The sequence below is a fragment of the Sus scrofa genome, chromosome 2 (assembly GCF_054392235.1).
Source record: "Sus scrofa isolate SSC_HxYL_T2T_F1_AM1 chromosome 2, Sscrofa_HxYL_maternal_Yorkshire_Landrace_v2.0, whole genome shotgun sequence".
NCBI classification, from domain to species: domain Eukaryota; kingdom Metazoa; phylum Chordata; class Mammalia; order Artiodactyla; family Suidae; genus Sus; species Sus scrofa.
The window spans coordinates 35399481-35421977 of NC_139384.1; the positions used below are offsets into that span (position 1 = coordinate 35399481).

Genomic DNA, 22497 nt, shown 5'->3' on the forward strand with positions numbered 1-22497 from the left:
AGCATATGAAAGTTCCTGGGCTAGGGGTCGAATCAGAGCTGCAGCTGCTGGCCTGCACTACAGCCACAGTAACACCGAATCCAAGCCTCATCTGCAACTTACACTGCTGCAGCTTGCAGCAACACCAGATCCTTAACCCACTGAGCAGGGGCAGGGATCGAACCCATGTCGTCATGGATACTAGTCAGGTTCTTAACCCACTGAGCCACAATGGGAACCCAATACTTTCCTTTTTTTTTTGTCTTTTTAGGGCCGCAACCATGGCATTTGGAGCTTCCCAGTCTAGAGCTGAATCAGAGCTACAGCTGCTGGCCTATACCACAGCCATAGGAATGCCAGATCCAAGCTATGTCTGCCACCTATACCACCGCTCATGGCGACGCAGGATCCTTAACCCAATGAGTAAGGCCAGGGATTGAACCCACATCCTAATGGATACTAGTCATGTTCATTAACCACTGAGACATGACTGGAACTCCCATTACTTCATATTCTTATCCAACTATCTTAAGACTTCTTGATGTACTACTGGCTTACATAAAAGAGAAAAAAATGAAATATGCATAAGTTTAATTCATTCCACTGAAAAGTATTTTTGTAGTTTGTTAACCAACTTAGCAGAGAGATTTAAAGACTTATTACCCTACGTGAATATTATATTGGTTATTTGCCGTTTGTAATTCAGAGTGGGTTTGTTTTTGTTTTTGCATGTGAAGAAACATTATCATTTTTATGTTGAACTGGATAGAGTCTTGAAAACAAAGTAATTTGTCTAAAACAAAAATTTTTAAAGGCATTTTATAAATGGCCTCCATCCCGAATTTATTGTTTTAGCAGACTTGTATTGAGTACTTGCTTTGTGCCAGGTGACTTGCTAGCTGCAAAGGATACATGGGTTTGGTGGAACTCACAGTTAAAAATACAGTGTGATACATGCTAGAGTGAAAAGATGTGAAGCATACATTGGGTGCTCAAACAGGGAAGTAGATATTTCCGTCTAAGATGGTCAGGGAAGGCACCAGAAACATTTGTGCTGAACATTTAGTGCAGAAAAAAGTTTTCTAGCTGGGTTAAGTAGGGGGACTCTCCAGAGCAAAGGCAATAGAGTCAGAAAGGAGCAGCACATGCAGAGAACTTCAGATAATCTAGCATCCCTAGATCACAGCAGGGAAGAAGCAGACTGGAGAGATATCCAGGTGTCCTCTCCTAGAGTGCCTCATAATATTTGTAGATGAAGAATTCAAGCTCTGTTATGTAGGATTGTGGAACAATTAAGGTTTAACATATTCATATTTCATTTTCTAGAAAAAAAAAGCAACTACAAATTCTAAGGGATAGAGTAAAGAAGATTGAGACTAATAGGTAGGAAGACTGATAATTGATCAAAATTTGTAAGGTAAAAGAAAGAGTAGGTTGCGGGGTCGGAAGGATGGATGACGGTACCACTCAGCAATAGAGAATATAAGAGAATATTTGTGCTAAAAGAGCCTGGTTTTAAGGAAAAGACTCTAAATTAATTTTAGATCTGTTGGATTTAAAGTTACTGTTCAGGATATCCAGATGTAACTCTTCACTAGACAGTAGATATAGTAATGTTATATGTCATAACAATGAGCTTTGATCCCTTTTCATAAAAACTCAGTACTTGCATATGGTGCCACTGGAGCTGGGAAGACCCACACTATGCTAGGATCAGCTGCTGAACCTGGAGTGATGTATCTAACAATGTTAGACCTTTACAAATCCATGGATGAAATTAAAGAAGAGAAAGTATGTAGTACTGCAGTCTCTTATCTGGAGGTAAGTTGGCAATATCACTTTTTAGATTAATCAGTAGCATGGAGAAAACTTTTTTGAAGAAGTTCCATTGTGCATTCAAATTATTCTATCATGCAGAAATTTTCTCATTGAATATATAAAAATTATTAAAATCCCTGGTCTTAAGTATTTGTTATGCATCTTACTCTTTTTCTTTCTTTTTTTTTTTTTTTTTGTCTTTTTGCCATTTCTTGGGCCGCTCCTGCGGCATATGGAGGTTCCCGGGCTAGAGGTCGAATCGGAGCTGTAGCTGCCAGCCTACGCCAGAGCCACAGCAACGCAGGATCCGAGCCGCGTCTGTGACCTACACCACAGCTCACGGCAACGCCGGAACCTTGACCCACTGAGCAAGGGCAGGGATCGAACCCGCAACCTCATGGTTCCTAGTCGGATTCGTTAACCACTGCACCACGACGGGAACTCCTCTTTTTCTGTTGAATATTTTATTTTTCCATGACTTCTAACTTATACAAAGTAGCAAGATTAATGCAAAGAACTTCCAGATACCCTTCACCTAGATTCCTCATATACTAACACTGTACTACTTTTGCTTTCTCTCTGTATGTGTGTGTATGAATTTTTTTTCTGAACTGTTTAACAGACTTGTAAAAACCAGAAATTTATTTTCCTTTTTGTTTGTCTTTTTGTCTTTTTAGAGCTGCACCTGCGGCATATGGAGGTTCCCAGGCTAGGGGTGGAATTGGTGCTATAGCCGCCGGCCTACATCACAGCGACAGCAACACGGGATCTGAGCTGTGTCTGTGACCTACACCACAGCTCACTGTAACGCCATATCCTCAACCCACTGAGTGAGGCCAGGGATTGAACCTGCGTCCTCATGGTTGCTAGTTGGGTTCGTTAACCACAGAGCCACAATGGGAACTCCAAAACCAGAAATTTCTTAAATAACCACTGAATAGTTAATCAAAGTTGGGAAACTAACAATGATACACTACTATCTAATCTAGAGACCTTAATGAGGTTTTGTTAATTATTCTAAATAATGCACTTTACTAAAAATTCTAAGGAAATGATTACACTCATTTGCAATTCATCTCTTAGTTCCCTTAATCTGGATTTTTTTCTTCATTGTATTTTATGTTGCTGTCATAAAACCCTTAGTTTGGATTTGTCATGATTGCATTAAGGTTCTCCACTGGCAGGAATACCACAGATGTGATGATGAGCTCTTCTGATATAATATCATATTAAGAGGCTTATATAATTAGTTAGTCCCATTAATGGCTATGTTAACTTTGATCAGTTTCCTTTTGCTGATGTCTATGAGGTTTTCCACTGTAAACGTACCACTTTAACCCTTATAATTGATAAGTAAGTTGTAGGGAAACAATGTAAATATCCTCTTACTCCTCAAACTTTAACCTGTTAGTTTTAGCATTCATGGGTGATTCGTGCCAGAAGCAGTTACTACTCTGATGGCAGATTATAGTGATTTTTGAATTCCATTATTTCCTCTGCGTTATTGTTGGCTTTCTACTATAAGGAAGAGCTTTCTATTTCCTTTACTGTTATCAATGTAGACTTATGGATTCCTAACATTATTCTGTAGCCTGTAATCCCTTTTTCTATGTATTTATTGATATGTTCAGATTGTGCCATGTTGGCCAGATGAGACTCCTTCATGCTATCTCTTGTATCCTTTGGCATATCCCATCTTTCTTTGAGGGCTTCTACCCTCTTAATCATTGACATTAAATAAATCAAAACTAAGTATCACTCTAACTTTGTATTTAGATAGTGTTTCAGAAACCAGTGCAGAAACATAAATCCCTGATTGTATTGCCTATTCATTTGCAGTGTCAGAGAGTAAATTTCTAGTTGTCAACAGTCTTGTTGATATCTTATAGTTTGCTTTCTGCTGAGAGTGTTTTCACATTTCAAAAACTGATTAAGATTATGTTGCTAAAAATTTTCTTGTCAGTCTGTAGAACTTGGTGATATAAGAAAATTGAAATTCATTTTCTATAGTTAAGTATTGAAAAGAATTTTTCTGAAATTAATTAGGAAGAGAGCATAGCAGTATGCATTATTTCTTCCTTAAATCCTTTTATAACTGGGAGAACTTTAAAGTTTGGTTATTTTTATAATATTTTTAATTGTTTTTTCCTTCTTTTAATCTGCTTTCATTTTATTAATGGTAGGCAAAGTCTAATCTAATGGTTTCCACTCAGGCTATGCACCAGAATTGGCTGTAGAGCTTTTTAAAAATAGACATGCCAAGGCCTCGCCCCCTGGATATTTTAACTTAATAGGTCTGGATTGTGGCTGAGGCATCTGTGTTTTTTAAAAGCTTCCAGGGGAGTTCCCTCTGTGGTGTGATGGGATCCTTAGCATCTCTGAAGCACTGGGACAGGATGCAGGTCAAATCCCAGACGACTGGCACAGTGTGTTAAACACCCAGTGTTGTCGCAGCTACAGTGTAGGTCACACCTGTGGCTCAGATCTGATCCATGTGCTGCAGGGCGGCCAAAAAAAAAAAAAAAAAAAAAAAATTCCCAGGTGATTCTCCACTTGAGGGTGACTTTTGTGTATTTTGTATGATTGAAGTGGCTAAAGAGAATCATTTAAAAAGTAATTGCCGCTTATCAGATGAATAAGAACCAAAAAATTCTCTCTTTATATTATCATTTGACTACTTTTAAGAAGTTCTTATATTTCGAAATAGCTATCATTCATTGTAGAAAATTTTACCAGGAATGGATTATCACTTTGGGCTACTTATAGAAAATGGACGTGACAGAAAATAATTCTTAGAGACTTAATTTTACATTTTTTGTTTTTTTGTTTTGTTTTGTTTTGTTTTTTTTAGGGCAGCACCGTGGCTTATGGAGGTTTTCAGGCTAGGGGTCTAATCAGAGCTGTTTCTTCTGGGCTACATCAGAGCCACAGCAACGCCAGATCCAAGCCACGTCTGCAACCTACACCACAGCTTACGGCAATGCTGGATCCTTAACCCACTGAGCGAGGCCAGGGATCAAATCCACAACCTTACGGTTTCTAGGATTCATTTCCGCTGCCCCATGACAGGAACTCCTATATGTGTTTTTTTTAAGTATTATCAAATAGGTGTAATTGTCATTTTGTTGTCCAGTAAAAAACTTTGGTAAAAGCATAAAATCAGGTCAATTGTACTATTTCTGTACATTATTTACAGAAATTACTAGAAAAAAAATTATCAAAAATTTAAAATGTAGATGTGGGAGTTTTCGTTGTGGCTCAGTAGAAATGAATCCTACTTGTATCCATGAGGATGAAGGTTCAAATCCCTGGCCTCACTCAGTGGGTTAAGGATCTGGCATTGCTGTGAGTTATGGTATGGGTTGCAGGTGAGGCTCGGATCTGGCATTGCTGTGGCTATGCTGATCTGGCTTGGATTGGCAGCTGCAACACTGATTTGACCCCTAGCCTGGGAACTTCCAGATGCTGAGGGTGCAGCCCTAAAAAGACAAAACAAAAAGTTTTTTTAATAAAATGCAGATGTGCAGTCAATGCTGTGCAATAGAGTGAGGATATTGGACTCTGACCCTGCTCTGCTATTAACTTTGTGGCTGTGATTTTGGACAGATGACTTAATTCTTAGGGCCTTAGTTCCCTCATCATTCACATGTGGACAAGGGTGTCCCATTATGGAATTATCATTAAGAATTACATGTTTAACTTAGTGTGATTAAAGGGTAAGTGAAATAAATAACATCCACTCTTTATTTATTTATTTATTTATTTTTCATTTTAGGACCACACCCGCAGCATATGGAGGTTCCCAGGCTAGAGGTCCAATTGGAGCTACAGCTGCCAGCTTACACCACAGCTCACAAGCTCACGGCAATGCCAGATCCTTAACCCACTGAATGAGGCCAGGAATCGAACCCTCAGATTTCATGGTTCCTAGTTGGATTCATTTCCACTGTGCCATGATAGGAGCTCCTAACATCTGCTTTTGAGTATGTGTTTTCTTTAACTTTTAAGCTCTAAAATTTTACAAATTTGGACTCTTCGGTCATCATGAAAAAATAAATGTCTTCTCCAGTAAAAGCCATGCTACTTCTGTATAACTTACTTTTCAGATCCATTAGAGTTTCCCAAGACCATGTGTCCTATATATTTCCAGGAAATAAGAGAAGGCAGTTCCAGCTATTTTATTTCTGTTTCTTTGTACTCATCAAATTGGGAATTAGGAGAGTATTAATGATTCCACCTCTTAAATTTAAGTTCATATGTAATTAATCAAATTCTTCTGTTTTCTCAAATGTTAGGAAAGTAATGGCAATGTATGCTAGAAGAGATGAGATGAATGGAAATGAGCTGCTGCTTCTCTTTGAGATAAAATTCTGATATAACCTTTAATCAGCAATGTGTGCATGTGTGTGTGTGCCTATCACTGTTGTTTCAACATTAGTTCTTTTTATTTCAAGGTCTATAATGAACAGATTCGTGACCTCTTAGTAAATTCAGGGCCACTTGCTGTCCGGGAAGATGCCCAAAAAGGGGTAGTCGTTCAAGGGTTGACTTTACATCAGGTATGTTTATAAACTTCTTTTTTGCTGTTCAGATAGCAAGTTATTTAGCCATTTAGATATTTTAAAATAAGCGTAGAATTAAAATAATCAGGGCATATCTTCAGTCTTATTTTCCTTTGAAATAGTTGAATGGGCTTTTCTTTTTAAAATCCACTTGAACATTTAATATAGTATATTATTCTATTTAATATATTTACAGTTTATCTCCTCAGAGAGATTAATCTTTTGTTTTTCATATAGCACCAAAGTACTAAGCAAATGATACACAGTCAATACTTAATGGAATTTAATTATAAGAAGTATTTTCTTACCCTTTATTTTATCCTTAAAAGGCTTCTTATTTGTTGATAATTTATTTAAAAATTTAAAGATCAATAGCTCATTTATTTATTTTTCTTTTACTTTAAAACTTCTTTAGCCTAAATCCTCAGAGGAAATTTTGCAGTTGTTGGATAATGGAAACAGAAACAGGACACAGCATCCCACTGATATGAATGCTACATCTTCTCGTTCTCATGCTGTTTTCCAGGTAACAGGTCACTAGACTATCACTCTTAAAATTGAATTTAAAATAAATGAAGCCATATGTTCGGATGATAATTTTCACAAATACAAAACAAAATCTCTTTATCTGTCAACTTTATTTCTCAGCACTTCCTTTACTTTGCAGCTTTGAGAACATTGTATCAAGAATATTTAGAAATGAGATTTTTGTAAGTCAGAAATGTAAAATTTTGCCATTGTGAAAGTAAAAGATAGTAAAGTGATTGTTAGAGGTTTTCTTTTCTATTTTTTAAAGTATCTTTCCAAAAGATAATCTTATATTCAGAACAAACTTTCTCTTTATAGATCTAGATTTATAGACAGTAAATTGAGGTGGGGGGGGATACTGATGCACTTTTTAAAGAAATTTCACCATGGTGACCATGTAAATAGTTGGATTCCTTAAGGAAATATGTGATTCAGTGATAAAGTGCTTTTTAGGAATACAGTTCTAGAAAAGGCTAAAGCATAGGTTAGTAGTTATTATTTATAGTTCCTGGTTCTGTTGAAATACAATTGATAATACAGCTTTATTCTGGATTATGCTATGTGAAACTCATAGCAAGAAATTGTTATAGTTTAAGGAATTGAAATCTGAGGCAATAAGTCATTCAGAAAATTTTCCCATAAAATTTTATTAATCAGTCCCACAGAATTTTATTAATCTTTTCTATTCTTACCACTGACTATTTATCAGTAATTTTGAGAAAAATGCTTATCTGGAACACAGAGATTTCCCCAAAATGTCGTAGACCCTACAGTATAAGAGTTACTAGAATGTAAGTGGCCGTCATTTTGACCAGAGCCAGGAGTTATTCGCCCTCTTATACACCTACAGGAATCCTTTTCATTTTCAAATTTTTCTCAACTTTGGTAATTACTTCTGGTACTCTTAGATATTAGCCAGTCAGGTTATACCTTGTTCAGTTTGTCTTTAAATGAAAATAATTGGTTTCCTGCTTTTTAAAAAATAAAGTGTATGTTTCCCTTTTAATTTTGTGAAATCTAATCCTTATTTTCCCTAATCTTCCATAATTTCAAAAAGATTTATTTGAGACAACAAGATAAAACAGCAAGTATCAATCAAAATGTCCGAATTGCCAAGATGTCGCTCATTGATCTAGCAGGGTCTGAGAGAGCCAGTTCTACTAGTGCTAAAGGGACCCGGTTTATAGAAGGCACGAATATTAATCGATCACTTTTAGCTCTTGGGAATGTTATCAATGCCTTAGCAGATACAAAGGTAGGTAATATATGTTTATTTGTTTAAATATTTTGAAATATTGAAATACGTATAATTCCTAGACAGATATTATGTAAGATAATTTTGTTTTAAATGTCTTTTACAAGAGTTCCTGCTGTGACACAGTGGGTTAAGAATGAGTGCGTCAGCTTGGGTAACTGCTGAGACATGGGTTCAATCCCCAGCCCACCACAGTGGGTTAAAGATCTGATGGTGCCGCAGCTGCAGTGTAAGTCACAGCTGGGGCTTGGATTCAGTCCCTGGCCCAGGAACCTCCATATGCCATGGGTGCAGCCATAGAATTTTTTTTTTCTTTTGTCTTTTTTAGGGCCTCTGGATCCAAGCAGCATCTGCGACCTACACCACAGATCACTGCAACGCCGGATCCTTAACCCACTGAGAAAGGCCAGGGATTGAACCTGCATCCTCATGGATACTAGTTGGGTTCATGCCACTGTGCCATGATGGGAACTCCTAGAATTTTTTTTTTTAAAGGTCTCTTACAAATCAGATTTTAAGAATATAGCAATAATGTTTATATACAGAGCATTGACCTCAGAGAGCCTAGTATATAAATAAAGCTATGGAGTTTTTATGTTTGTTTTATTTTAACTTCTAGTTTTAGGATCAGAATTTATTGAATGAAAAGTATTGAATACCATATTGTTAATATTTTATGGTACTTTCTCACCTTTTATTTTGAATTTGATTTTTAAATGACCATTTAATGATCACTATACAGCAAACATGATGAATTGGTATGAAAACAAAAAACACATTTTAGAAAAATTTAATTCTGGTCTGGTTAGTATTTTATATACATATTATAAAATTAAATATTAAAGAGTGTTGATTTTTCTTAGGAAGACAAGTTTAAGATATAAAATGTAATTAAATCACGTAATAAGATAATGTTTGCTAGATGCCTTTGGGGCATTTAAAAATATTTTACTTCTGGCATGGCAGAAACAAATCCAACTAGGAACCATGAGGTTGTGGGTTTGATCCCTAGCCTCGCTCAGTAGGTTAAGGATCTGGCATTGCCGTGAGCTGTGGTGTAGGTCACAGACGCAGCTCAGATCCTGCGTTGGTATGGCTATGGCATAGGCCAGCAGCCATAGCTCTGACTGGACCTGTAGCCTGGGACCCTCCAGATGCCGAGGGTGTGGCCCTAAAAAGCAAAAAAATTTACTTCTACTATATGCCAGTTTGCTTACTAGAATATAGCATATTTGAAAACTCCTGTGTTTATAAAAATGACTTCCTTTTTTAAAAGTTAAAATATGATCATTTAATTTATGTTCAAACCAGACTCAAAAACTTTAGGAAAATTACTGTTAAATTCTTTAAAATGCTGCATTTGGGTTTAGTATGAAGTATGTTAAAATTTTTTGGAAAGTCTTTCTTAAAAGGGAAATTGCTGAAATCACATGAAGATTACAAAAGCAAAATGTATTTTGTATTCTAAGTTAAAATCTGAAACATGTAAACAGACAGCATGGCATAGAGACAGATTTCCTAAACTTCAGCCATTCCTAATAGTTTACCCATAACACTGTTTGGGAGGCATAGTACTACTGGTAGTTGAGAGACCTAGGGCTAGACTGTGTCTAGACTATGTATTACCAGCCATGTGACCTGAGGCAAATCATGTCACTTTTTGCTTAGCTTCATTTTTCTCTTCTGTAATCTTAAAGATTTACATTGGCTAGCATAAGGTTGTGTTTAGCTTAATGTAATACTGCTCTGTTTTTATATAGAAGTGGTAGAGTTTGGAAAATTTGTTACTTTAATATCAAAACTGTATCTTTAAAGTAAAAGGAAACCTAGACAAATTAAATTCTCTCAGAACTGTGCTTTGAGAAAAACTACCTGTAAGATTATAACTATAATTTAGTTTGTATACATGTTAGGTGGTTATTTAAGGAGAGAAGTATGCCACACAGGATTTTTATCATTTCCGTCTTGTATATTTCTATGGGGTATATATTACTTTTGTATTTTAATTTCACTTTAAAAAGTGAATGGCATTATTTTTCTAATGGACATTTTATTTTTGAATAATTTTAGATATGGACAAGTTACCAAGATAATACAGAAAAATTTTGCTAAATGTACTCCACACTCAGTTTCCTCTGTTGTTAACATTTCACATTAATGTGGTATACTTATCACAACTAACAAAACGTTGATATTTTATGATTGAAGTTCATATTAATCAAATGGAGATAATAATCTTTCACTTGGATATTTATTTTGTATATTCACTGAGTAATCCCATAAGATTCATTATCATCATTTTGGTCACCAATTATGTTTACTAAGTCTGGACAAAGTTGGGTAGTGCTTAAATTCTTACAGTGAGATGGTAGCAGGTTGCATTTGAATGTGAAAAATGACATAAGAATTCTTTTTTTGGTCTTTTAGAGAAAGAATCAGCATATTCCTTACAGAAATAGTAAGCTTACTCGCTTGTTAAAGGATTCTCTTGGAGGAAACTGTCAAACTATAATGATAGCTGCTGTTAGTCCATCCTCTCTCTTCTACGATGACACATATAACACTCTTAAGTATGCTAACCGTGCAAAGGACATTAAATCTTCTGTAAGTGTGTTTACTCTACCTTTTTTTAACTGGGTGCATTTTTTTCCTTTTTGTAATTATAGCAAAATATTAATTAGAGTTGAATTTCTACCAGTGAGTTAAGAATCAAGATTAAAAATGTCTTTACTAGCTCGATTGAGCATTACCTAAGACACTAAAGGATTAAGCATCCTGATTATATACACAATAGATGCTATTATTTAGTCTTTTGGGAGCTAGGATGCTTTAGTGCCTTTTTTTCTAACCTTTTACACATTGTGGCATGTTATTTTAATGGCATTCTGGTGTAATTTTTCAAGGCCTTAGCACATTTGTTTCAGCCAAAGCTGATGCTCTGCTATAGCCCAACACCAACATTTTGTATGTGAAACCATAGACATGTTAATTAACCTCTCCAAGACTGAGTTACTTCATCTGTAAGTAGATATATCTGCCTCAGTTTATAAAGTGCATACCCTTTTGAAAATAATTTGTTTCACATTCATGATATTGATGTAACCAATCTGTATAGCTCCAGCAATATAGTAATGATTGATTAGGTCAGTATTTTTGCCAATAATTTGGGTTAATTTTAAAAAATTAAGTCAAACATGATGTATATATAAAATATATCACAGGATCTCAGGGTTAGAATGGACCTAGAGATGATGGTATGAGGACTTCTTTCCCACTTACCCCTTTGCTGTCCCATTGCATAAAGATGAGTGGTTTATTGTCTTCCTCAGAGAAATGTTTATATTATAAATTGGGAAAGGTTGTAATGTATTGGGTATACAAAGATTTTTCACACACTTTTTTCATGCAATCCTTACACCAACCCATGAGGAAGGCATTTTTAACTCTCTGGTTGAGAAATCACATATTGAGAGTTTTAAGTGTTAAACTCTAAGTTAAGTGAGAAATGGTCAGGGCCTCAAAATAAAGTAGTTGGATTACATGTTTAATGTTCTTTCCACTATTCCACAGCTGCTAAGGGGCCCATACTTTTATAAAAAGAAAAAAATGTATTAAAACCTCATTAAAAACTACTTGAACTTAAAAATGGGTAAAAATTTAAATTATTTCTATTTCTTGGAAGGAAAAGGCAAACAAAAATAATTTTATTATAATGTGACTGAATGCTCTGTAAGTTCTTTTTTGTTTGTTTGTTTGTCTTTTTCAGGGCCGCACCCACGGCATATGGAGGTTCCCAGACTAGGGGTCTACCCGGAGCTGTAGCCGCCGGCCTACACCACAGCCACAGCAACAACAGATCTGAGCTGCGTCTGCGACCTACACCACAGCTCATGGCAACACCGAATCCTTAAACACCCTGAGCAAGGCCAGGGATCGAACCCGCAACCTCCTGATTCCTAGTCAGATTCGTTAACCACTGAGCCACGACGGGAACTCCTGTAAGTTCTTTAAAGGACCTTTTCTCAGATAGTAAGGCAGTTTCTTTTATAAATTAGTTATTAATGTGCTCAGCATATCCTCTTGTCATAGATTTTAAACATGAACATAATTTATCATTATTGTCACATGATCATAATTGTCACAAATTCTGTATTCATGAAACTGAATTAGTGAGGATGTGGTGCCATTTGGTTCATGTCTATAATTATGCAATTATTATCTATATATCTATGTACACACAATCATAATTTCTTTTTTTTAACAGTTGAAGAGCAATGTTCTTAACCTCGATAATCATATAACTCAGTACGTAAAGATATGCAATGAACAGAAGAAAGAGGTAATGTCTGCTCTTTACATTGTTGCTGATCTCCTTCAGTTCCTCATTTATGGGATGCTACAGTCTTTATTGTCTAAAACTTTAATGTGCTTTCCTATTACAATGAAATTTCACTTAGTTATTTTTCACAGATAAAATTTTTCTATGTCTATGAATAATGGAGACAAATAATTTGTATTTTATCTACTGTTTCTCTCTACTAGATTTTAATGTTAAAAGAAAAACTAAGGGCCTATGAAGAACAGAAAGCCTTTATGGATGAAAATAACAAAGCAAAGTTAATGATTCCAAATCCTCAGGAAAAAGAAATTGAAAGGTAAAAATAACTTTAAGGTCTCAGTTTGAGGATTTTATTAAAGTCACGTTTAAAATTTAGTCAGTTTTTGGTTGTTGGTTTTTTTGTTTAGATTTTTTTTTTTTTTTGCTTTTTAGGACCAAACGTGTGGCATATGGAAGTTCCTGGGCTGGGGGTAAGATCAGAGCTACAGCCGCAGACCCATACCACAACCACAGCAACACCAGATCCAAGCCACATCTGCAACCTACATCCAGCTCATGGCAACACCATATCCTTAACCCACTGAGCAAGGCCAGGGATTGAACCCTCATCCTCATGGATCCTACTCAGGTTCATTAACCATAGAGCCACAAAGGGAACTCCCTAAAATTTAGTCAGATATTTTATGTTACCATCAGCTGTTGTTGTATGTCTTTATATATTCTCAACTAAATTCAGGAAGTCACTGATTAGTCTTATAATTGTACACTTTGGCAATCAGGTAATTTTAATTGTGATTATAAAGATAATGAGAACCAGAACCTAGGTATAAGATATGGTCTCATAGGTCTTATCTCTGTAAGATAAAGACAGTAAAACCAATTATGTCACTTATGAAATTAATTTTTAGTAGTTTTCATATTTTTCTTCTGTAGTATCTTAGTCCCTTCCAGATGATATAACAAATACCATTTCTGGATAATTTATAAACAAACAAAAAATTATTTCTTACACTTCTGGAAACTGGAAGTCTGAGGAAAGGGTTTCAGCAAGGTTGGGTGAGGAACTTCTTTCAAGTTGTAGACTTCTTGATCCTTACATAGCCAAAAGAGAGGGAGATCTTTCTGGAGGCTCTTTTATAAGGGTGCTAATCCCATCCATGGGGTCTCCACCCTCATGACCTGATCACCTCCCAAAGGCCTCACTTCCTAATACTATCAGCTTGGGTGTTAGGTTTCAATATAGGAATTTGGAGGGACACAAACATTCAAGCAATCACATCAGGCATTATCACTATTTATATGGTTCATGTAAATCATATTTACCCTTTCTTGACTTTACATAGCTTTAATAATACACTTATTAAGTTTGAGTGGTTAATTATTTGAAGGGACTTCTGTCAGTGATATAAATTGATACAGAAATATGATAGATTCCCTCTAGTTTCTTAGTAGGTAAATGTAAAAAGAAGAAAGCTATAACACAGTACTCATAGGTACTTTTTTCCTAAGTAACTAAGAGAGTTTCTGTTGGGACAGTGGTTCAAATTCTATGGATCTATGGATCTTGAGTAGTTCCAAGTTTAGAAGACAGTAAGGAATTCTTGGGTCAAACAAGTTTGGAAATTATTCCTTAATGAATCTAAGAGATTTCCAAAGTATATCAGCATATTAAAGTTCTGAGAGGCCCTGTAGTAAAGGAAGCTGTTCAACTCTGAAGTTGAGTAAAGTTAAACTTATTTAACATTCTCTAAAGCTGATTTTCTATTGTCATTAGTATGAGAAACTAACCACAACTTAGACCACTGATTATTCACAGTGTTTTAAAACTCTAGAGTTTGTAGAAGGTGTCTTAGTGTACATAAGAAAGACTAATAGACAGTGACTTTGAACCTAGTTTCAAGTACAATGTCTTTATATGCCGGATTTGTATAATGAAGTTTACATAAAATATCCTTGATTTGAAAAAAATAATTTTTTCAGTTTCAGTTGAGCACAGATGCTAAGGTGACTTCTAGTAAAATAACACTTTATTTTTGTACCTGACTATAGTTCTTGATGATTTTTAGGCCCTCAATTTCATCTGATTATTACACAGTTCTGAGATTTGAAGTGGAGAATTATTTTCTCACTTACAGATAAGAGCAAGAACTATGTATCATCTCTTCAAAATCTTAATCTTTTTGCTCCCATACTATTCTATTTTCAAATAACATAAGAAGTAATTAGACATTTCTATCAATGACAATGAGTCAGTGTTTCATATAGTGTAAAGTTGACCTATTTGTTGTTATAGTACAAAAGCTATTTATACTGGAGATTTTCTAAAATGTTTAAATTATTTTATGTTAATCCATCTAACAACCCATGGGCAAGATAAAGTTGTTATATTTTATTAGTCTTATGGTGTTTTTTGTTATGATCTCATCAATTTTACAGTATAAAAAATAACAAGTAAAAGTGATTCCTTGTTAAGCATTTAGTCTTGACAAAGATTTTAACTCCGATATATTATTAGTTGTATTATTTTATTTTGTTAGTCAAATGTGGAGTTGGTCCTCATGCAGCTGTCTCTCTGTGTGGATACGAGTTTCTTGAATATTAAAGCAGTCACTAACTACCCAAATTTGGAGTCATTGCTTGCACAGAATTGCTCAGTGCTGCTTAACCAGATCTAGTTATCAATTAAAACCTTAGGAATTAGTAGACTTTTCTGGAGTTGATAGCTTTAAATCATTGACTCTTTCTTTTTGGTAAAATTATTCAAAAGAGAGATGGCCTGAGCTATGAAATAAACACTTATTTGGGTATTTTTCATATTTCAGAATGACTTAAACAACAGTAAAGAAATTTGAGTTTTAATTCACTCAGTAGGTTAAATAATTTACTTGTACTTATAAAGAAGGTAATAATATAACTATATAGCCCAAAGCCTTTGTCACTTTTTTCTCAAAGCATCTGTCTCCTGAAAGAAGTATATGAAGTTTAAAGAGATAAAGGGAAGACTATGCAGTATTTTCTCTCTGTTAAAGCTACTCGGAAAAATAGTGAAAAAAAATCATAAGAAGAAAGTATAATTGTTCATTATACAGAGTAATTATAAAACATCACTTGTGACTATACCACGAAAATTTTCTGGAATTCATAGAGTATCACCTAAAATTGATTGGGAAAGATTTTTGTTTTCTAGCTACTTGAGTGTTTTAAATGACTTGAAAATAGTTATTACTAGTCAGTCTCTTTGGACTCTTTGGGAGGGGTAAGGTGTTGGTGGGTGGCGCCTGCTGCATGCAGAAGTTCCCGGGCCAGGGATTGAACCCATGCCACAGCAGTGACAACACCAGATTCTTAACCTGCTGAGCTACCAGAGAACTCTTCATTTTAAAAGGATAGCTTTTTTTTGTTTTGTTTTGTATTTTATCGAGCTCTATAGAAATTTTGATACCAGTTCCCTTCTTTCCATCCTAGTCACTAAACATCACCAACTAAAATAAGTCTCGACCATAAAATTTCAAAAGTGACAAATATTTAACTATGTCCTTGGATGAAGTATTATAGAAAAGCTAAGAAATTATCTTTGGGTGTAACCTAAAGATAACTTATCAAATCATTTACTGGCATTAGCGTTGTTGTAATATAATACAATGAAATTGCAATGTCCGTACATACTTCCTATGAAATATTTATCAGTTTTGACAAAACTGCGGTAAAGTCGATGTATTGTGGTTTATATTCATTCCCAATAGAATTTCATTAAGAACTACTGACGTAAATTGTCAGTGTTTTTACCACGGATCCTTACAAATATATCTAAAATTCTGACCAAAGAACATTTATTTTTAAATGTGTATACTTTGTTATTGTTTTATTTTAAAAACTTCACAGTTATGAGTTCCCGTTGTGGCTCAGTGGGTTAAGAACCCAACTAGTACCCATGAGGATGTAGGTCGGATCTCTGGCCTCAGTGAGTTAAAGGATCTGGTGTTGCCTCAAGCTATGACGTAGGTCGCAGGCGCGGCTAGGATCTGGCGTTGCTATGGCATAGGTTGGCAGCTACAGCTCTGATTTGATCCTAGCCTGGGAACTTCTATGTGCTGCTGGTGCAACCCTAAAAAGACAAAAAAAAAATTAAATAAAAAATAAAAGCTTCACAGTTAATTTTTCTTAGTTTTGCGTATATGTAATTTTCTATACTGCTAGAGTAGCTCAGACCTGATCTGTGACTTAAAGTATAAATTTATTTTTATAAAATTAAAATATTGCTGTGACCAATGTTCTGCTAACCCTGGAGGATGCAGGATCATAGGTTCCTTTTAGGGCCTTGATAGAGGTGATTCAGCTTGAAGTCTATACACTTGGAGGTGAGTCACACTCTTCAACTCTGATTCTTTATATCTGTATTGCCCTTTGGAGGAATGACTGAAATGGCTGTCCTAGATTTACCACATGGTAAACTTGGATGTTTTGGGCCCTGACAGTGTCAGCTTACTCTTAGCCAGTCTGTAGGGGTTACTTAACCATATAGCGTGTTTTCACTGTAACACGTTCTGAAGCTAAAAGCTGGCTGTCTCACTTTCCTTACAGGGTCATAGAGGCACCGTATGATTATGCCACCCACTGCTTATTTTTCACTGCAAGTTAATACCCAAAAAATACTCAATACAGTGTCACTTCTGGGGCCTTATGAATTGAGATAGTACATATCCAGATTATCATCCTTTTCTTACACACCAAATATTTTATTTTTGGTAAGCAGCTGGGTTACATCAATAAAATGCAGTGTATAACTAATACCAGAGGCCTTATAATACCTATATTTCTTAATAACATGATGTTCCCTAAAGGAGAGAGAGAAAGAAACCCAGTGTTGTAAAAACAAAGTCAAAATTCTTTCTAAACATTTTTGTAATTTAATAGGAACCAGTCATTAAAATTTATTTACTGTTTATCATTGAGTATAATTCAGTGAGTGGTGTATATTCTCTTGTTTATTCATTTCTGTAATTAAACATAACCTGTCACCAAATGGTGAGATTCTCTGTGTTTTATTTTTGGTAGATTTCAAGAAATTCTTAACTGCTTGTTCCAGAATCGAGAAGAAATCAGGCAAGAATATCTGAAGTTAGAAATGTTACTTAAGGAAAATGAACTTAAATCATTCTATCAACAACAGTGCCATAAGCAAATAGAAATGATGTGTTCTGAAGATAAAGTGGAAAAGGTATTTAACAACTTTATCAATAAATTTCAGAGAATGTAAAACATGGCAACTTACAATTCTAGAAATTTGATTGGCAGTGTTATGTAATCACCCATTCTATACAAATAGCTGAAATATTGAAGGAAATGTGAAAAAGATTGTTTTAATTGTATAGTTAAACATACAAGAAAAAAAATTAAATTCCTAGGTGTCAGAAACAACCTAAAATTTCAGTCATAACTGTTCCTTCTGTGAGTTGATGGAATGCTTAACAGGAATTTAACATACTCAGAGTTGGGTACCAAGGTGGGGCAGTGAGAGCAGTCTACTCCAGATGTAGGCAGTAGTTTACAGATTTTTTTTTTTCCTAGAGAAGAGTATTTTGTCACTGACGTTGTTATAATTTCCATTGCATAGTGCTAAAAAAAGAGAGATCAACTTTCAATCAGTTTTATTATTTAATGTAGCAACACACTGCACTTTCCCTCTGCACACACAGACCACTTTCACTCCCTGCTTCGATATATATATACACGCTACTACTTAGGTAAGAGACCCAAGGGAGACAGAGAATTAGAATAACAGTCCCCACATAAAGCCGGGAATCCCAGAAGCCTTCTCTCCTTATTGGAAGTACACCAACCATCACAGGAAGACAAGGAACCAAGCTGAGGGTAAGGAAAAAAAGTCTCATTTGAAGACTGTTGTTACAAATACACTTTTCACAGAATTTGAGGTTTGAGTTTTCACCAACCATGTGTTTTGTTTAGCAAATCCCTAAAGTGAGAAGTTAACATAGAAAATGGTATCAGACAGTGATAATCTATAGGGAATTGGGCAAAAGCAATGCAGAATCAGCCCAGGGAAACAGATTCTCAGTTCAAACTAGAAATGAGAATTCACTGTCCAAAATTACCAAAAAAAAAGTGATAAAACAATCTCCACAAAAGGCAGACTTAGAAAATATGACAGAACCCTTAAAACTCCAGATACTACAGCAATCCAATCAAAACTATAAAAATGAATTGTTATCAGAGAAGAAATTAACAATAAAGGAGTCAAAGATAAGAACACATATTGACCGAACACTGTAAACCAACTATAATGGAAAAAATAAAAATCATTAAAAAGAACACATAAATGAAAAAACAAATGAAACTTCTAGAAATTTAAGATTTATTTACTGAAATTTAAAATTTCACCTTATAGGTATAATACTAGGCAGTGTTTTAATGACTTCACATACATTAACTCATTTAACTCTGAGAAAACCCTTTGAGATATGTACTATTATTGTACTTAAAATGAGGAAACCAAGGCACGGAAAAGTCATATTATCCAAGGTCGTACAGGTCACAGAGTTAGAGCTATGACTTGAATTTATGCAAGCTAATTCCAGAGCCTGTGCTGTTATCCCTGTGCTTTTATGTATGTTCAGTATAGCTAAAGAGATAATTAAGTAACTGAGAGATCTGAAGAAATCACATCAAATACAGGATAAAAAAATAGCAAATATAAACAAGATGTTGTTACATGAAAGATAGACTAGAAAATCATGCATTCATCTAATAGGTATTCTGAAGAAAAGGAGATATATTAATACACATGGGAAAAGGATAATATGCAAAGTTTAAGGCTTAGAATTTTCTAGGACTAATAAGATGTCAGTAAGAACTAAATTCAAGAAACATGAGTTCTAAGCAAGATAAAAGAATGTGTACTTAAAGGTTTGTAATTCCAGATCACTAAAGGTCAGAAAAATAAACATTTGAAAATACTGGATTCCCCCCAGTTTTGGTGTTCATTGATGATAAGGTTAATTGTATTCTTATATATTTTATATAACTTAATCACATAGGTAATATAAGAGATACATTCATATATTACTTTTAAAACCTTTCTAACTTCCCAGTCCTCTAAGACTTCCATCCCAAGTGAGTCTTCTTTTCCCACCTTCCCAGGAGTAACAATAATATATAAAATATTTATATATTTTTTAATGTCTAAACACCATCAAATTTTATAATGATTTTTAAAAACTAGTATTTTGGGTTATTTTCAGCCCCTGAAATGGGAAATGTATGATATGCTAAGAAGTTAATCAGAAGTATTAATAGTTATATCATGGATATGAGTTTATCCGTAGCTTTTAAACTATATTATCAAAATTAGTACTTCATTTACTGAACATACATTTATTTTGAACCACTTTATTGAGATGTATGATTGACATACAAGAAAAAAATCCGGAGTTCCCGTCGTGGCACAGTGGTTAACGAATCCGACTAGGAACCATGAGGTTGCGGGTTCAGTCCCTGCCCTTGCTCAGTGGGTTAACGATCCGGCGTTGCCGTGAGCTGTGGTGTAGGTTGCAGACACGGCTCGGATCCCGCGTTGCTGTGGCTCTGGCGTAGGCCGGTGGCTACAGCTCCGATTCGACCCCTAGCCTGGGAATCTCCATATGCCGCGGGAGCGGCCCAAGAAATAGCAGCAACAACAACAACAACAACAAAAAAAAAAAAAAAGAAAGAAAGAAAAAAATCCATATTTAACGTAGACAACATGATGGGTTTGGAGATAATATACACAAGTGCAACCATCACCACAATCTATGCCATAAGTCTGTACATCACCTCCAGAATTTCCTCCCACCTTCTTTATTATTAGTTGCAGTATCTTAATAACATGACCCTACTCTCAATTTTTAATACACAGCGGTAGACTATCTTTCAGCTTTTAAAAAAAGAAGAAAGTCCTGCCATATAGATGAACCCGAAGGACATTTTTCTAAGTGAAAAATGCCAGGCTCAGAAGGAGGGAAATTTACATTAAAAATCTAATACTAAGATAGTCGATCTTAAAAGTAGAATCAAAAGGTAGTTGCCAGGGCCTCTGGGGAAAGCAAAACCAGGAAGCTTTAGTCAAATGGTACAGAGTTTCAGTTTTGGAAAACAAGTAAACAAACTGTAGCAATCTACTACCCTACAACATAGGGCTATAGATAGTTATTAATGTTTGCATACTAAAAATTTATTTTTTTTTTTTTTTGACTTTTTGCCATTTCTTGGGCCGCTCCCGCAGCATGTGGAGGTTCTCAGGCTAGGGGTCGAATCGGAGCTGTAGCCAACGGCCTACACCAGAGCCACAGCAACTCAGGATCTGAGCTGCGTCTGCAGTCTACACCACAGCTCACAGCAACGCCAGATCCTTAACCCACTGAGCAAGGCCAGAGATCAAACCCGCAACCTCATGGTTCCTAGTCGGATTCATTAACCACTGAGCCACAACGGGAACTCCTGAAAATTTCTTTTTAATTTTGTTTTTCAAATGCATTCAAAATGTTCCTCCCATCCTTTTAAGGTAGAAGAAACAGAATTTATATCTTTGAGATTTGTTGCTATAGTTGTACTTTAACTTTCTTAAACTACAAAACTGTTGCCAGTAGTTTTGATAAACTTCATGACTTCAACATGGGAAAATCTCTCATAGAATCAATATATCAGTTTGCTGTTGTGAAACCCTTTCATATGTTTCATAAATGAAATTCCTTTTTTTTTTTTCTTTTTAGGGCCACACCCACAGCATATGAAAGTTCCCAGGCCAGGGGTCGAATCAGAGCTGTAGCTGCTGGCTACACCACAGCTATAGCAACACCACATTCCAGCCATGTCTGCAATCTATACCACAGGCTCACGGCAACACCGGATCCTTAACCCAGTGAGCAAAGCCAGGGATCAGTCTGGTACTGGTCAGATTCGTGTCCCCTGAGCCATGACGGGAACTCCATAAATGGAATTCTTAAATACTGCTGTATTTCATATTCTGAGAGTTGTATATATTATTGCAATTATTTGCATTTAATAATGTTATAGAGTAATTTTCAATGGAAGATAATAATTATTTTCAATTTTGTGTAGGTACCCATTAAATAAATCTTAGTTATCTGAAGGTACAACTACCTAATTTATTTCTCAAAAAAGACAAGAAATTCAGTCTTGGAAAGCTGATACTGACTTAATATCTTAACTTTTAACAACAGGTTGTTTTGAACACTTTTGTTTATATGCAAAGCATTGTGCTAGTCATGCTGGAGGTAAAAAAAAAAAGTATGAGACATTAAATGTACTTCATTTATTTGTAAGCTAGTTGGAGCAATAAAATGATATCAAAATGACAGCAGTATAGGGTTGTCATATAAGTAGTAGTTCAATAAGAAAAACAGCTAATACTAAGCATTAACTATGTGCCAGATACTTTTCAAAGTCCTTTGCATGGATTAATTCATTTAGTGTTTATAACAAGTCTCGGAGGCAGATCCTATATTATCACCATTTGTAAGCAACAGAGACACTGAGAATTCAAGTAAACTCTCTTAAAGTTATATACCTAATTAATGTGGCTGAACCAATATTAAACTCCAACTCTTTGTCCTCAGAGTCTGCACTTTTAATCATTCTACTGTACTATAAGTTTTTTAGGTGCGATAACTATTCAAAGGAGAAAACAGTGGCTTCTGCTTGTTGTGAAGAAATGCTTCTTCGTGGAGAGAAGAGATTTATCCTAGGCCTTGCATGAAAATATCAGTGGGAAAAAAAATAAAAAGGAATAATAGTATATTCTAAATAGGACATCAGTTTGACTAGAGCACAGCACATTAGAAGGTCAAAGTGTATGGGAACTATATAACTGTATTCAGCACTTCCTGCCAATTCCTACTCACTCCTTTTCCCAAAGAAAATATCATTGATTGATTACAGGACTCTGTCTCTCAATCTGAAGTTACCAGATTTAACCACTATGAATAGATTGGAGATGGCAC

The 22497-nt window shown here is 35.2% G+C and overlaps 1 protein-coding gene across 1 annotated transcript in view; it reads left to right on the plus strand.

The window, feature by feature from the left end:
• The window catches only part of KIF18A (kinesin family member 18A), an 87241-nt gene that overhangs the window by 10805 nt on the left and 53939 nt on the right, over positions 1-22497 (plus strand). Inside the window, exons 3-10 of the mRNA XM_003122903.5 lie at positions 1643-1800; positions 6252-6356; positions 6775-6885; positions 7945-8142; positions 10570-10746; positions 12407-12481; positions 12685-12797; positions 17537-17699. Coding sequence (XP_003122951.1) covers positions 1643-1800; positions 6252-6356; positions 6775-6885; positions 7945-8142; positions 10570-10746; positions 12407-12481; positions 12685-12797; positions 17537-17699 — 1100 coding nt within the window. The remainder of the gene's footprint in view (positions 1-1642; positions 1801-6251; positions 6357-6774; positions 6886-7944; positions 8143-10569; positions 10747-12406; positions 12482-12684; positions 12798-17536; positions 17700-22497) is intronic.